This window comes from Trachymyrmex cornetzi, unplaced genomic scaffold (assembly GCF_001594075.2).
Source record: "Trachymyrmex cornetzi isolate Tcor2-1 unplaced genomic scaffold, Tcor1.1 scaffold503, whole genome shotgun sequence".
Taxonomy (NCBI): domain Eukaryota; kingdom Metazoa; phylum Arthropoda; class Insecta; order Hymenoptera; family Formicidae; genus Trachymyrmex; species Trachymyrmex cornetzi.
In genome coordinates this window covers 593,290-607,135 of record NW_017299811.1, presented here as the reverse complement: position 1 = coordinate 607,135, position 13,846 = coordinate 593,290, and the positions used below count along the sequence as shown (strand labels likewise).

Here is a 13,846-nt window from a genome sequence, read left to right as displayed (position 1 = left end):
TTCTCTCTTTCTTCTGAATATCTAATCCCATATATCTCTCTCTGTTTCTTTTTAAGTCAAGACTGTAAGCACAATGCAGTGCAGGGGCTGCAAGGATGCATGCATCGCGCTGTTAAGCTCTTCACGCGCAAGCGCGATTTGCCAGGAAATGTCAAACAGACCAACTCTTTTCTTTCTCTCTTTCTCCCTCCTACTGTGCGTTAGATAATCATTTTCGTCGAATAAAACGCATCTCAAGCATGACGCCAAGCATGACGCCGGCCGAGGAGAATACGCCGCCCGATCGCGCTTGTTGATGCGATTTGCTACGCCTCTCTCTCGTGAATCCTCCACCGTGTGTGTTGCATCGTGATTTCAGTGAGATTAACTCACAAACGACATAATGCCAATAAACGTACTCACAGCTTCACCGGCCCATTGCTCCATAACGAGATACCTGGCAGCATGTCGCTCCTCCACAAATCGTAACTCCGTGCGTTAAGTCATATTCCATTGGCATTACTAAGCAAACACCGACTGAATGTTCATTCGTTACGACGTTTACACATCAATTGTCAACGAAGCAGAAACTTCAACGAAGACAGAAGTATAATTATAATGCCTGTGTTACACTGCATATAATTCCCAGAGTTGTTGAGTCCTAGATAAATTAGGTACGTAAAGGGAGAATGTACGCATTTGACTCTCTAGTTATCCATTTTACATACTATCTTTAACTTATATAATAATTTATTTCTGAAAACATACTTTTAACAATTAGATAGACGAAGCTACAGTAATAAATTTCTATTCTATTCATTTAGATAAACAATAAGAACGGAGTGCAGAGATGGTACGTGTGATAACGGTACACAATTTCCTAGGGCAGAATGTCGCCCAAATCGAGGAGTCCACCGCGACATGCACAGCAATCAGCCAGGGACAGGAGATGCTCCTACTGGCATTGCCCACACATTGCGTGGAGGTATGGGAGCTGATGAATTCGGACGTTAAACTGCGTACTGTTTTCCCCACAGTGGATATGATCAAGCAAATGGTACATTGCACTAAGGGAGATTATGTCGTGACGCTGGAATCAAAATATCTCAGAGATACTGCGAGCAATAATCATGCAAATAGAGCTACTTCTAATTTTGTAAGGATTTATGTAAATTGGGCTATAGCGAAGGATCAGAGTCAACCAATGCGAGCCAGGATTGCCGGTCGGGTCACGCCGAGTTTAAATCGACCCTTGAACAGCTTAGAAATGATAGAGTTACCTCTGAGCGTGCAGCCTACATTGATTGCTTGCTGCCAGTGCACTGGAAACTTACTGATAGCCTCGGGAAACAGTGCTATTCTGCATGAGTTCAAGATTGAGACGCAACAAGTATCAAAGATAAAGTTTATAGATTTTGAGCCTAGACCATGGTCATTAGGATTCACGTTTACACCTACGCGCATGGAAATCATAGAGGATTTTATAGCAATCATGGATAATACAACTTTATCCGTTTTTCGTCTCACAAACTCAATGTACGAAGATATTGACCAACTTAGCTCTTTAACTTCCACTTCTTCTTCCGTCGATAAAACGTCCATATCCACAGATTCATCTCTTGTAGAAAATAGCAGTAGTCTTGGAAATGACGATGCGTCACTGCCGGGAACAAATATAAAGCATAAAACTATAGATCAAGATTGTCAATACGTGACATCTGAAAATAATGAGTCGGTAATATCCAATGTAAAATCTAAGGATAAAAAACACAAGGGCACAAAAGGAAGTATATGGTATAAGTCAGAAACAGGTGATTTCAATAAAATAAAGGCAAGTAATAATAAGAATTACATAGACTGGGAACATCTAATATACAATGAAAAAGATGAGATGCAAAGGCTAATTACGCAAGGAATTATTGATCCCTCTTCACAGCCATTGACGGTGAATCTGCCGTTGATAAGTTTAGAAAGAGTTGGTCCAGGTCATGCTCTCAGTCCTTTTATATTAAATCCAGCGGACATAAGAATTTTTATTAAAACAACCTCACCTGATATAGGCTGGTCTGAAAATTATATAATAAAAAATTTATTATGTCTAAAAATCAATGTTGGAAATAATAATGCCAAGGTAGACGGAATTCTAGAAATCTTCAAATGCATGGTATTGAAGCCGTTGTACATGAAGAAGGAATGTAACATCACTGGTGTGAAAAAGTCTATGTTGCGATCTGACAAGTACAGATACTTGCAAGGTATAAGTTGCTTTGTCTGTACTACGCAAGAAGGATATTTGTATCACTTTGCCGCTGCAAGCAGCAGTTCTGTAGATGCAACGTGCCTGACCACTTATCCATTCACCGCACCTGTTCATCATGTGGCGCTGGAGCACACAGTACTTCATGCATTGACCGAGGCTGGTCTCGAGTCCTACACATTACGTCTTTCTCATCATATCGCGAAATTGTCAAATAGTACAGATGGTATGAGAGCGACTTGTCCCAGTATTATCGAACCGATAAGTTTGATTGGTTTAAGACCGTTCTTAGGAATACAGAAATTGTTGCATATAAGGAATTATATAATTCTGCTGGCTAAAGCCGACAATTCATGGACAATGTACTCTTTGAATTTACCTAAATTCGAAAACGTATATTTCGATATATTGAATGCAGCAAGGAATCACAAATCCTCTAGTCCAAGTACTTATCGACATTTGCTAGGAGAAGCACACGCCTTGATACGCTTAGCAAAGGATGTTTTCTATGATATGAATAACGAGGAATTCGACGATACGACACACAAGAACAATCTCAAGTTAAAAAATCTCTACAATCAATCGTGCGCATTGCTCGCGGATTACTATATACGATCGGAGAATGAATCGGATTGGGATTTATGTATTTCTTACTACAAAATGTCTGGGTTAAAGCCTTCGGAAGTATTATCCAGGAAATGCTGTCAGGACGCAGCAGGACTCTTGACGTTCTTGATGGATGCGCTTCTCACAATGAAAAGCGGATCCGAAGCGGACGCGCTTTTCCAAGGACAAAATATAATAGAGATCATCTGTAAGTTGGAGAAAGAGGATTTGTTGAAATTGATCTTCGGCAGTTCTGTGCTAAGGGAGTACGCTACCGAGAAATTGATAAATCTTCTGCTAACACATGAAACCAGCGATATCGTTCAACTCGCCTTGGCGCTTTTATATATCCAAGCAGACAAACAAGAACAAGCGGAGAAGGCATTGGAACCAGTTTCCGTGCGATGTATCAAGCAGATTGTTTTGGAACGCTGGGAACTACTATTCGATGTAACTGCAATAAAAAAGAGGAGTCCTATGATTGCTACTTTCTCGGATTTTGCTGGTACCTTGATGCTCATAAAGAACACTACTTTCGCCGATATTCTGATACAGATAATAGAAGAAGAAGGTACGTTGTCATTGCATCAAATCATACAGGTGTTCCTGGAGTATTTACCATCGCGAGTTGGAAGAGACGGGCACAACGCAGCCACCACCTTGCAAGTTTTTCTCGAGAAGTATTTACATAATTATTTCAGTTCGAAATTCATGATGGAATGGCCAACTGTAAATAAAAATCAGATACGATCAGATTTTGCTCTCATTGAAGCATTCAAACTATTAGTGCGATCATATTTAGGGAAATTAACTCAAACAAGAGTGTATAAAACGGATCCCAAAGAGGATCAGGATGAAAATGATAAAGAATACTTTATGTTCGCAAAATATCGACCGAGTTATTTGAACAAAATGCCACCGTATGCCAAAGATTACCAAAAAATTTTAAGCATGAATGATTTTAAGGATATAACGAATCTTAACAATGCATCCGAAAACAAAAAAACTATACCTAAGGAATTGTTTAAGTTGCAATCCGTATTGGCATGCGAATTTCTGCCTGTTGAATGTTTGCACGAGGTCAAGCAGTTTCTCGAAACGCAAAATATCGATGGAAATTTATCTCTCAAGACATTATGCATTCAGAATACGGAAGAAGTAACGATAATTCTGATGGACAGCTGTCCACAAACTGTAGTACAATATGCGAAGGTATTTTTAACACAGTAACATGAGATATCGAATTTTTATCTAAACATTTTGCTATAAGATAATTTAATGTCTTTTTACCATGTTTCAGGATAAATATACGAAGGATACTGAGTGGAAGTTTCTTATTGAATTAACGCGGGATAAAATTGCCACTTCAACGATGGAACAAGAGCTACAACTCTTATACACACAAATTATGAAAGGTAAGTCATAATATAAACAAATAATATGAACAATACTCTGAACAGAATATGCAATAGATAGTATACAACGATTTTTCCTGAATTTATAGAAATCCTGAATTATTTGCCGCATGCATTGCCTATGAAAAGTCTACATCGCATATTGCCGAGGGATGACATGGCAGCATTTCAAAGATGCACCGAAATGTGCAATCAAATTATGCATGCGGATCATGTAAAATCGTTGATAATGGAAACTGGACAACAACTTTTGACAACTCTAAAGTTGTGAACATAAGATTCCATTAAATATTATTTATTAGCTAATTTCTAGACAAGGAAGTGATAATACTAAGGAATTACGAATATAAATTCCGATATATATACGTTTTAACAATGATATTGCGGAAAATTACTTTGTGTGCACTTATACTCGCAGATTAACCATTTCTACAAACATTTCAGACATATGTTCCTGATTAATGCAGTCATGTAAACTGATGTTCGTTAGTTAATAGTTGTGCCGACGCACGCATTTTTAACAATCAATAACTTTCATCAATTATTAAATGAAATTCGAAAAGAGATATTATAAATAGAATTCATCTATAATTAACTGTTGAATCGTTCTATATAGATATATTATATTATAACTAAAAATGTAAAGTCTGTCCCAGAGCAAAGGTGATGTAATACTTAATACGTAAAGCTTTATGTAAAATAATGAATGTATACGAAAATTAGAAATTTGGAGTGCACATTACATCCATATAAAAATATTTAAGTATAATTAATTAATGATTGCATTTATAAATAATTATACAAATGTTTGAATGCTCTATACAGATCGTACCAAGATTTTTCAGTTTAATTATCAATCGAATTCGTTCTGCTCTGGAACAGAAGGTATGTCTTTAGTGAAATGAATTTTACTAAAATAGTTTTTATCAAATCTGTTGATACTAACGAGTAGTTTTACGTAATCAATTTTTGAGTGTTACAAAACATGTAACTTTGATGTGCCTTTAGCAATGATTTCTCTTTATTATAAATCTAATTATGTTAGAATGATTAATATTTATAATTCATCATAAAAAATAAATACATAATAACCTCTCAGTTGCATTTTTATCTTATATATCTTATCCATGATTTTTATTCCTGACAAAGTAATCAATAATCATTATTAGAACTATTAATAAAAGAAAGAAATATAAAATTCTATATTTTTATTAATGTTATAATAATAATTCATAAAATATAGTTTCAGTATATATACTCATGAACTAAAAGGTTGCAACTTTCTTTTCGATGGGTTTCAGAATGTAGCCTATTCACTACTTAATAGATCCATAAGAATCAATCGCTTGGTGAATAGGTTGCTTTTCGAAATTAACCCATAAAAAAGAAGTGCTACAACTTTTCAGTCCAAGAGTGTACATAAAATTTTAAATAACAATTTTATAAGTGACAAAATCAAGAGAGTTTAAAATTAGATTTTAAAATTGGAATAGAATAGCAAGATTTAAATTTGAATAATTGGAATATTATCAACAAAAATCAATTTAAAATTTACATCTACTTTTTATAAAAACAAAAATAGATATTAGAAGTGTAAGATATTGACAAGTCCTTACAGTTAGTATAATAGATTACCCTGAAATATTATTCAATTGTTATTCATAAGTCGTATTTAATGTTAACAGTATATGAGTTATTTGTTTGAGTTTTATATTTCTTATATACGTATATACAGAATATCAAAGGTAGAGAGCCAGTACATATAAAAATGCAATAACTCAACAATATCTTAAATGTCATCTATTTGTATGTACATTTTTTGTGTTTAACTAGAATATCTTAGAATTTAATTAAATGCTAGAGTATATCGAAGACATTCTATTATTTGTTGATTATCTATATAATTCCGAATGTATTCTTAAATAGTCCATATAAAAATGAACCATTGTATAAACCCTGATAGCATTTGTGTCAGTTTACATTATTCCAAATTCCTTGTTTAATCTTGGTAAATCTCTAGAAGAATATATTATGGGTATTTTAAATACATGAGTAACTGTTATAATGCTTTTATAGGCACAATCTATATTAGCTATAAAATATCGTGTAAAATCGTATTGAAAGAAAAATATAAATAATCGCTCGTATTTAAATACATGCAAAGCAAAATTGAACAAAGAATTATTTTCTGTGTAAAATATTACCTGTTTTCTACGGCTTCCATTAAATCGTATTTACGCATCAATGATATAACTAATCTTAACGTTGACCATATTGTATTCGACATTGCTTTAGGAGGTACACTATTAGTTTGTGGACCTCTTCCAGCAGCTTGTTGATTCAATGCTGTCAAAAGGTGCTCACCTGCCTCCCTTTAATATAATATATAATATTAATATAATAAATTCATTGATATATTATTTTTTTGTAGCTTCAGAATTATGTCTATATTTACTGATACGCTGCAAGATTAACGCAAGATATGCCGAGATTGTAACGTGCTCTAATAAATCCAGGTGATAATTCTAAGGCACGATGATACGCATTTACAGCTTCTTCTGATCGTTGACCATTAGCTAAAGTAGCTCCCAATCTATTCCACAATCTAGAATCCTTTCGGGAATATTCAAATATGTATATTAGTTTCATTTATCACAACAGAAATAAATTTTACTTACATCGGGACGCACGTGCAACGCTGTTTGAAAACAATCCACAGCTTTGTTGTAATCATTCGATAAATTGAACAATATACCTAATCCACACTGTACGTCCGCATCAATTTCATCTCGAGGATTCATTCTCGCGGCTTGAATATACAGATCTTTGACTTCATCATATATTTTGCTACAATGAAATAACATGTAAAAAAAATGTTCTAAAATTAAAATGACTTTTGACTTACTCATATAATAAGGTAGACACATTAAAATTCATCGGATGTTCATCTTTTTTAATATTAGATTCTGAACCTGTAAGATGTTTGTATTTTTCATTCTTTAGTAACCATTCTTTTAATGTTAGGCAGGCTTGCTTTTGATAAGATTCGTTTGCATAAGAAGCTGCTAATGTCATGAGAGCAACGCTGTTCGATGGATCCAAACATAAACAACGATTTAAAGCAGAGATGGCCAAAGGATCCTGCTCATTTTCAGCTTGTGTTTTGCCAAGGAGTAGCCAGGCTTCAATGTTATTTTCATCCTGTTGAGCGGCAGCTTCAAAACATAGTACAGCGCTTGGTAAATCGCCCGCCTCTAGTCGTTTTTTGCCTTCTGCCAAAGCATTTGGCAAATCTTTCATAGGATTTGTCTCAGAGAAATCATATTCCTTATTAAATGGATCATAATACGTGTCGAATTCTGATACCCACGGATGCGTATAGGAGTTTCCATCTGCAGAGATCTTGTCCCATTCTTCTTGAAATCGCTTCCATAATGACTCCATATTGTCTCCTAAAATGTTAATTATTCTTATATTAATAGAGTCATTGTAATTAAAGACACACATGCTTAGATTCAAAAAAAGAAATTAAAATATTACCTGCAACCGAATTTTCCTTTACAAATTCGTCTATCCATGTACCTGCAAATTCTAATTCTTCTTCTACTTTATTCAAAACTGTATTGTCATTGAGATTAACTGCATCATTTTCTATAAATTGTTCTATCCATTCCTCGCTTGTACCATTCAAGTTGATTGCTGTTTGGTTGCTTTCTATAGGAATATCACCTTCTCGTTCCATAAATTTCATAAACCTTGAGTATGCCAATTTTGGCTCTTCATCTTCTTTAATTTGAGCAATATCATTTTTATTAGTAATGTCCTGTACAGCATCCGTCTTATATTCCAGAAAATCTTCTGCCCATTTTGGATCTAAACCAAATTCGTTTATCTCATAATTCGTGCCTTCCTCCTCTTGAACGGGTAAAATAGATGCATTCCATATATCGTCTGCATGAAGTTCCTATAATTCACTTGCAATAATTATTTTGTAATAAATTTAGAAATAAGTACAATTTTAAAGAGATAAATTAAATAAAATTACATCTAGAGATTTAGATGTAAGATAAGGATTTCCCCAAGCATTCAAATCATTCTGTAATTCCGTTATGCTCTCAGGTCCAGTTAGGTCCGATTGAATCTGATCCCTTATTTCCTGTAATAGATTATTCATTCAAAACATCTGCAGGTAAGCAGATTTCTCCAAGAATTATAGGATAATTAATTTGCAATAATGAAATATTTTACAATGCTAGAAATAAGTATAATTGTAGAGAAAAATTTAATAAAATTACGTCTGATGTAAGAAATATAGGATAAGGTCCCCAAGCTTTATCCAAGTCATTCTTTATTTCCCTTATGATCTCAGGTCCAGTTTCTGAATGAATACCCTGATCCCTTATTTCCTGTAATAGATTATTCATTCAAAACATCTGCAGGCAAGCAGATTTCTCCAAGAATTGTAGGATAATTAATTTGCAATAATGAAATATTTTATAATGCTAGAAGTAAGTATAATTGCTTAAGCAGATTTCTCCAAGAATTATAGGATAATTAATTTGCAATAATGAAATATTTTACAATGCTGGAAGTAAGTATAATTGTATAGAGAAAAATTTAATAAAATTACGTCTGATGTAAGAAATGTAAGATAAGGTCCCCGAGCTTTATCCAAGTCATTCTTTATTTCCCTTATGATCTCAGGTCCAGTTTTTGGGGGAGGATGAATACTCTGATCTATTTCTCTCATTTCTTGTAATAGATTATCCATTCGAAACGTCTGTGGGCAGGCAGGCTCCTCTAAGAATTGTTGGACCAATTGATCTGCGTCCGGTGTTTGGAACGTTTCCGGCGAACTAAACGGTCGATGAATTCCTTCTTCCTTAAAGCCATGATCTCGCACATAATGCGATGCCAAATGTATCAGAGAGCTGGAACCACCACAGTCTCCTTCCACTAATTCACGAAATGCCATCGTTTTATATTATTGAATTCCTGTATTGAAAAAATTTTCTATTTTATTTTCTTATATATTTTTATATAAACATCTGCTATATTATCTACGTTAAATATTAATTATTATATATTGAGTTCAACAGTAGATACTTAAGCCTAATATACAGTGCTCTTTGCTTATTGTTTTTTATCTCTAGCCATATTCTCTTTTTGCAGCTGTTTCAATAACAATCATATTTTTTGTTACATCATATGTTTCTTGTTTCTTTCGAAATTCGCTCTTATCTTGGACGACAGAAAACAAAGAAACAGAATAAGAGGCAAAAACGTAAAAGGTAAAATGTGGTAAAATGCAAGACATTGGACATATGAAACGTAGTGTTTTTTTCTAATGAATCAAAGAGATAAATACTTTATGTACACAAAATTTAATGCAGTTATAGAAATTGTAGACAGAAGTCAATGTATTATATGCGTAAAGCATAGATAGGCAATCGCAAAGGTTTTAATCTCGTATTATAGAATAAATCGTTCAAAGACAAGAAGGACAAGAAGATAGCTGCGAATGAGCGTTCAGTGTCCGAAGTTGGCGTACGATTATCAAAAAGAAACGCTCATCGCGTGAAGTTTGATGACGTTAGTCAATCAATTCTGTCAGTGCCGTTTCGCTCGCGAGCCGCGTAAAAACAACGATTAATGGGACCACCTCGGTATTTCTCCGTCGCTTTCGTCCGCTCCGTCCTTGTTGTGACACACTCGGCGTTATCGTGACGTGCTCTCTCAGAACATTACGGAGCAGTAAGATTTTGGCGATCGAGACTTTGCACCGGAACAACGGGAGAAGGGGAAAAGTACGAAGAGTGAGGATTGGACTCTCGCCCATCGAACGCGCGCAGTAGATCGGTGTGTAGGAGAGAGAGAGAGAGAGAGAGAGAGAGAGAGAGAGAGAGAGAGAGAGATGTAAAGCTATCGGAGGAGAAACTTGAAAAACGGGAAACATACATCTCTCCCTTTTTCGATAGGACGCTGATTAGAAAAATATATTAATCTGCTTTAATAATGAACTCTGGAGCAATACGTTATTTATTTCATCCGTTATTTCAATAATCTGCGCTTTCTGCACTGTGCGAGAAGTGCATATTCGTGGCCGCGGCGAGTGATGAACGGTGTGTTCGGGGAGGCTATTAGCGTTACCTCTGTTATTCTATCTTCGTTGTTTATTAGACGTAAAACAAGGATAGAATGACACAATAGCGCTAATAGCGTTTTCCCGAACACACCTGAAGTGATGCTAGGCGTGCAGTCGGAGCTGCTGGACGCTGATTGGCTCGCTGCTTCGGCCATGTTGAATTCCTTCGATTATCGAAATTTTGAACTGCGATATTGCGATTCTCGAACTTGTCGCTCACTTGCCCGTTACGGGACACATCGAAGTCGCGGAAGGCGGGAGGACATTTCGTATTTCTCGTGGTAATTATTGCCCGAAAAAGGGCTCGTGATCGCGAGTGTCTGTAAAACGTCGTTCGATCGTCGTAACATATAAAACATTGATTGCGACTGCTGCCGTGTGCTAATATCAATGGCGAGGATCTCGGAGACCCAGTTTCTGGTGGACTAGGAATCTGAATTATCCTCTACGCTTATTCTCATCACTTTCTCGATCAGGTACATCGACAGCACGATGAAAGCTTAAGTATTACCAGGTACATGTATATAATCTGTAAAATTGGCTGCGATTGTCGACGATTGTCATCCATGACTTTGACGAGTTGTACAGTATTGGCGCGCTAAAAATTTATATGGCTGCTTTCGTTAGTTGCCTTTTTATGCTGACGCGAAACGCTCTTTTTTCGACGTCAAAATAAGTCATGTAATAGAAATCGACGAATATCAAGCATCAATTTTGATTACGTGATCTATTTTGACGCTGAAAATAAACGTTTAGCGTCAGCATGAAAAAGCACCTTTTGGCTGCTCACGCGATGTCGGCTTCATTTTATGATTTTTTTTTCTATATGTATATGTAATAAACGATAAAAATAGAATTCATAGCAAATTTTGTTACTTGCTTCATACTAGATCAGTGCATACTAGAAGCTGCTATATAGGTCTGCTATAGTGGTCCACTAAATCGACCATCTAAAATATCTCGCTTTTTTTTGATGATATAAAAAAATGTTTTAAATGAAAATGGAACGGTTTCGAGGGGAAACGTATTTTGATTAATTTGTTTTTATTCTAGGTGAAGGCGTTAAAATGATACGAAGATTATCTCCACTTTTTTAAATGGAATTGTATAATTTTTTTATACAATGTGATTCCTTTAATTATTTTGCGTATAAAAGTATTAGAGGCATCAAAAAACCATTAGTTTACGAGATATTTTATACTTTATTCTAGCACATATTGACATAAAATATTAAATAATTCGTAAATTATTAATTTTTTGATAATCGTACATTAAAAGTACGTTTTCTACATAGAAGTCGTAGAGGTCGTGGAGTCTTAAGTCGTAGGAAACTGACCAATTCTAATCGAGTATTCTCCTTATATTTGATTGTGATTGGTTGGTTTCCTACGATTTAAGACCACGACCAGCTACGACTTCTGTGTAGAGGATTCTTAATATTTTAATGAAAAGAATAACGAGATGAATCAATTGGTGGAAAGGAAACACAGTTGCTTATTTAAAAAATTATCGATTTTGCATAAAATATTTTTAAAGCAATTATGTGTTTTCTTTATACCAATTGATTCATCTCTTATTCTTTTCATTAAAGTATTCATGTACGACTATAAAAAAATGAATAGTTTACGAATTATTTAATATTTTCAATATGTGCCGGAATAAAGTATAAATATTTCGTAAACTATTGGTTTTTTGATACCTCTATTTTAATACTTATGCAAAATAATTAAAGGAATCATTGTGTAAAATAATTATACTGTTCCACTTTCGTTCGAAACATTTTTTACATCATAAAAAATAAGCGAAATATTCCAGATGGTCGATATTTAAATGGACCACCCTGTATACATGAAATTGGCAAAGTTTAAATGTAAAGTATATAAATATTTTAAAAAATTGACTACTAATGAGATATTGTTACATTATTTAATAAAATATACATGTATCATTTCGTTGTGAAAGTTATATTCATACGTTGCATTGCGATATTTTGTATAAAGCAGCTTTTAATATATGCATTGATTCAGTGTAATGCGAGTGATCGAATTCACTAATGCTCATTTCCACCAATGTAGATTAACTTTAATCTCGGTTCAACTTACTCTTCATCTTTTTCTAAATTTTAGAACTAGAAAAAGACGAAGAGTAAGTTGAACCGAGATTAAATTTAATATTGGTAGAAATGGGCATAAAAGTTTAAAGCGTATGATCAAACTGAACGCAGATGTACGTTCAACGATGAAATATGGCAACACCCTCGCGACCAGTACGGTGAAAAGTAGTATCTATCGAATCAAAGTAAATGTAGTAGGTAACTGAAAGATAGATACATGGTTACCTATCGAGGATATGTCGATAAATATTAATCGTCGGTAAATATGAAAAAAATTAATGGTAAAGATCTTTATTATTACTCGAGTAACAGTTTAAAATGTGCGTCTTATGCCCGTTTCTACCAATGTGGATTAACTTTAATCTCGGTTCAACTTACTTTTCATCTTTTTCTTATTTTTAAAACTAGAAAAAGATGAAGAATTAGTCGAACCGAGATTGAAGTTAAACTGCGTTGGTAGAAACAGGCAATATAAAGATATTCACTCAAATTATGCTATATCACGTTTTATTATATATTACGTATATGTATTTTTATACACTATTTCCATTATTTTCTGGCTTGCAAAATTAAAATTGTATTTTGTTTGAGAAGAAATTTGAATTGATTACCCGGGAAAAAATGTTATATATATAATTATATGTTATATAATTATCTATAAAACTTTTTCCCCGGTAGATAACGAGAAATAATATTTTTTGGAAAATTGAATTAAAAGTTGACAGTCGTCTTAAATATATGATGATTGCGATTACTTACATATTAAACGTATAATTAATAGTAATTTTTGTAATTAAAAGTAGACGTTGTCTGATATAATAAAGCAAAATCTTCTCAAAGGAAAAATTTATATTGTTTTCCTTATTATCTAATAATATGAGTAAGCAGGTATTCTACAATTATTGAAATTAATAACTGCATGTATTATCAGCACGCTCTTTGAAATTAATGGATCAATTCTAAATAGAATCGTAAGGCTCGTAATTTGGTTTTGTAAGATTTATAAGAATTTATGACTGATGTTTTAATTTTATGCGTATATATACCATATACGATTATTCGTAAATATCTAACGATTTCTCTTAAATCTTACGGCTAGCAAGAAACTATCTGCAAAGATATTGCATAAAGTTATAAGCATTTGTAAATTCTTACAAGTTTTACAAGAATATGTTACGAGAATATGTTACAAACCTTAGAATTTAGACATTATAAGTTTTTCCCATTATAGTTTAATATATTAGATTTTATATTTTTGCTTTTGCTAATCATTAATTACTTGTATCTATTGATATTTAAGCAAAATTTAATAATTTTATAGATATAAATAT

The 13,846-nt window shown here is 33.8% G+C and overlaps 2 protein-coding genes across 3 annotated transcripts; one reads left to right on the top strand and one right to left on the bottom strand.

Moving 5' to 3' along the window:
• Positions 1 to 5,291, top strand: LOC108765619 (uncharacterized). The gene is made up of 4 exons (XM_018514412.1): positions 1 to 653; positions 804 to 4,054; positions 4,143 to 4,257; positions 4,347 to 5,291. The coding sequence occupies exons 2-4, from the start codon at positions 830 to 832 to the stop codon at positions 4,526 to 4,528; spliced, it is 3,522 nt and encodes a 1,173-aa protein (XP_018369914.1). The 5' UTR covers positions 1 to 653; positions 804 to 829; the 3' UTR covers positions 4,529 to 5,291.
• A 709-nt stretch (positions 5,292 to 6,000) lies between these two features.
• Pex5 (peroxisomal biogenesis factor 5) lies at positions 6,001 to 10,111 on the bottom strand. 2 transcript variants are annotated; one of them, XM_018514413.1, is made up of 10 exons: positions 9,920 to 10,111; positions 8,888 to 9,252; positions 8,553 to 8,663; positions 8,303 to 8,413; positions 7,798 to 8,221; positions 7,163 to 7,709; positions 6,936 to 7,104; positions 6,713 to 6,870; positions 6,462 to 6,629; positions 6,001 to 6,273 (listed from the first exon to the last, which is right to left on the bottom strand). In XM_018514413.1, the coding sequence occupies exons 2-10, from the start codon at positions 9,230 to 9,232 to the stop codon at positions 6,234 to 6,236; spliced, it is 2,073 nt and encodes a 690-aa protein (XP_018369915.1). In that variant the 5' UTR covers positions 9,233 to 9,252; positions 9,920 to 10,111; the 3' UTR covers positions 6,001 to 6,233. The 2 variants fall into 2 exon arrangements, with proteins under 2 accessions (XP_018369915.1, XP_018369916.1); XM_018514414.1 differs by lacking the exon at positions 8,553 to 8,663.
• Positions 10,112 to 13,846: the final 3,735 nt, after the last annotated feature.

Coding starts and splice junctions, on each gene's coding strand:
- Pex5 (XM_018514413.1), bottom strand. CDS start 9,232: ATGGCATTTCGTGAATTAGTGGAAGGAGACTGTGGTGGTTCCAGCTCT. Junction 8,222..8,302: donor TTACATCTAAATCTCTAGAT/GTAATTTTATTT, acceptor AGTGAATTATAG/GAACTTCATGCAGACGATAT. Junction 6,871..6,935: donor CGTTGCACGTGCGTCCCGAT/GTAAGTAAAATT, acceptor TATTCCCGAAAG/GATTCTAGATTGTGGAATAG.
- LOC108765619 (XM_018514412.1), top strand. CDS start 830: ATGGTACGTGTGATAACGGTACACAATTTCCTAGGGCAGAATGTCGCC. Junction 4,055..4,142: donor CTGTAGTACAATATGCGAAG/GTATTTTTAACA, acceptor ACCATGTTTCAG/GATAAATATACGAAGGATAC. Junction 4,258..4,346: donor ATACACACAAATTATGAAAG/GTAAGTCATAAT, acceptor CTGAATTTATAG/AAATCCTGAATTATTTGCCG.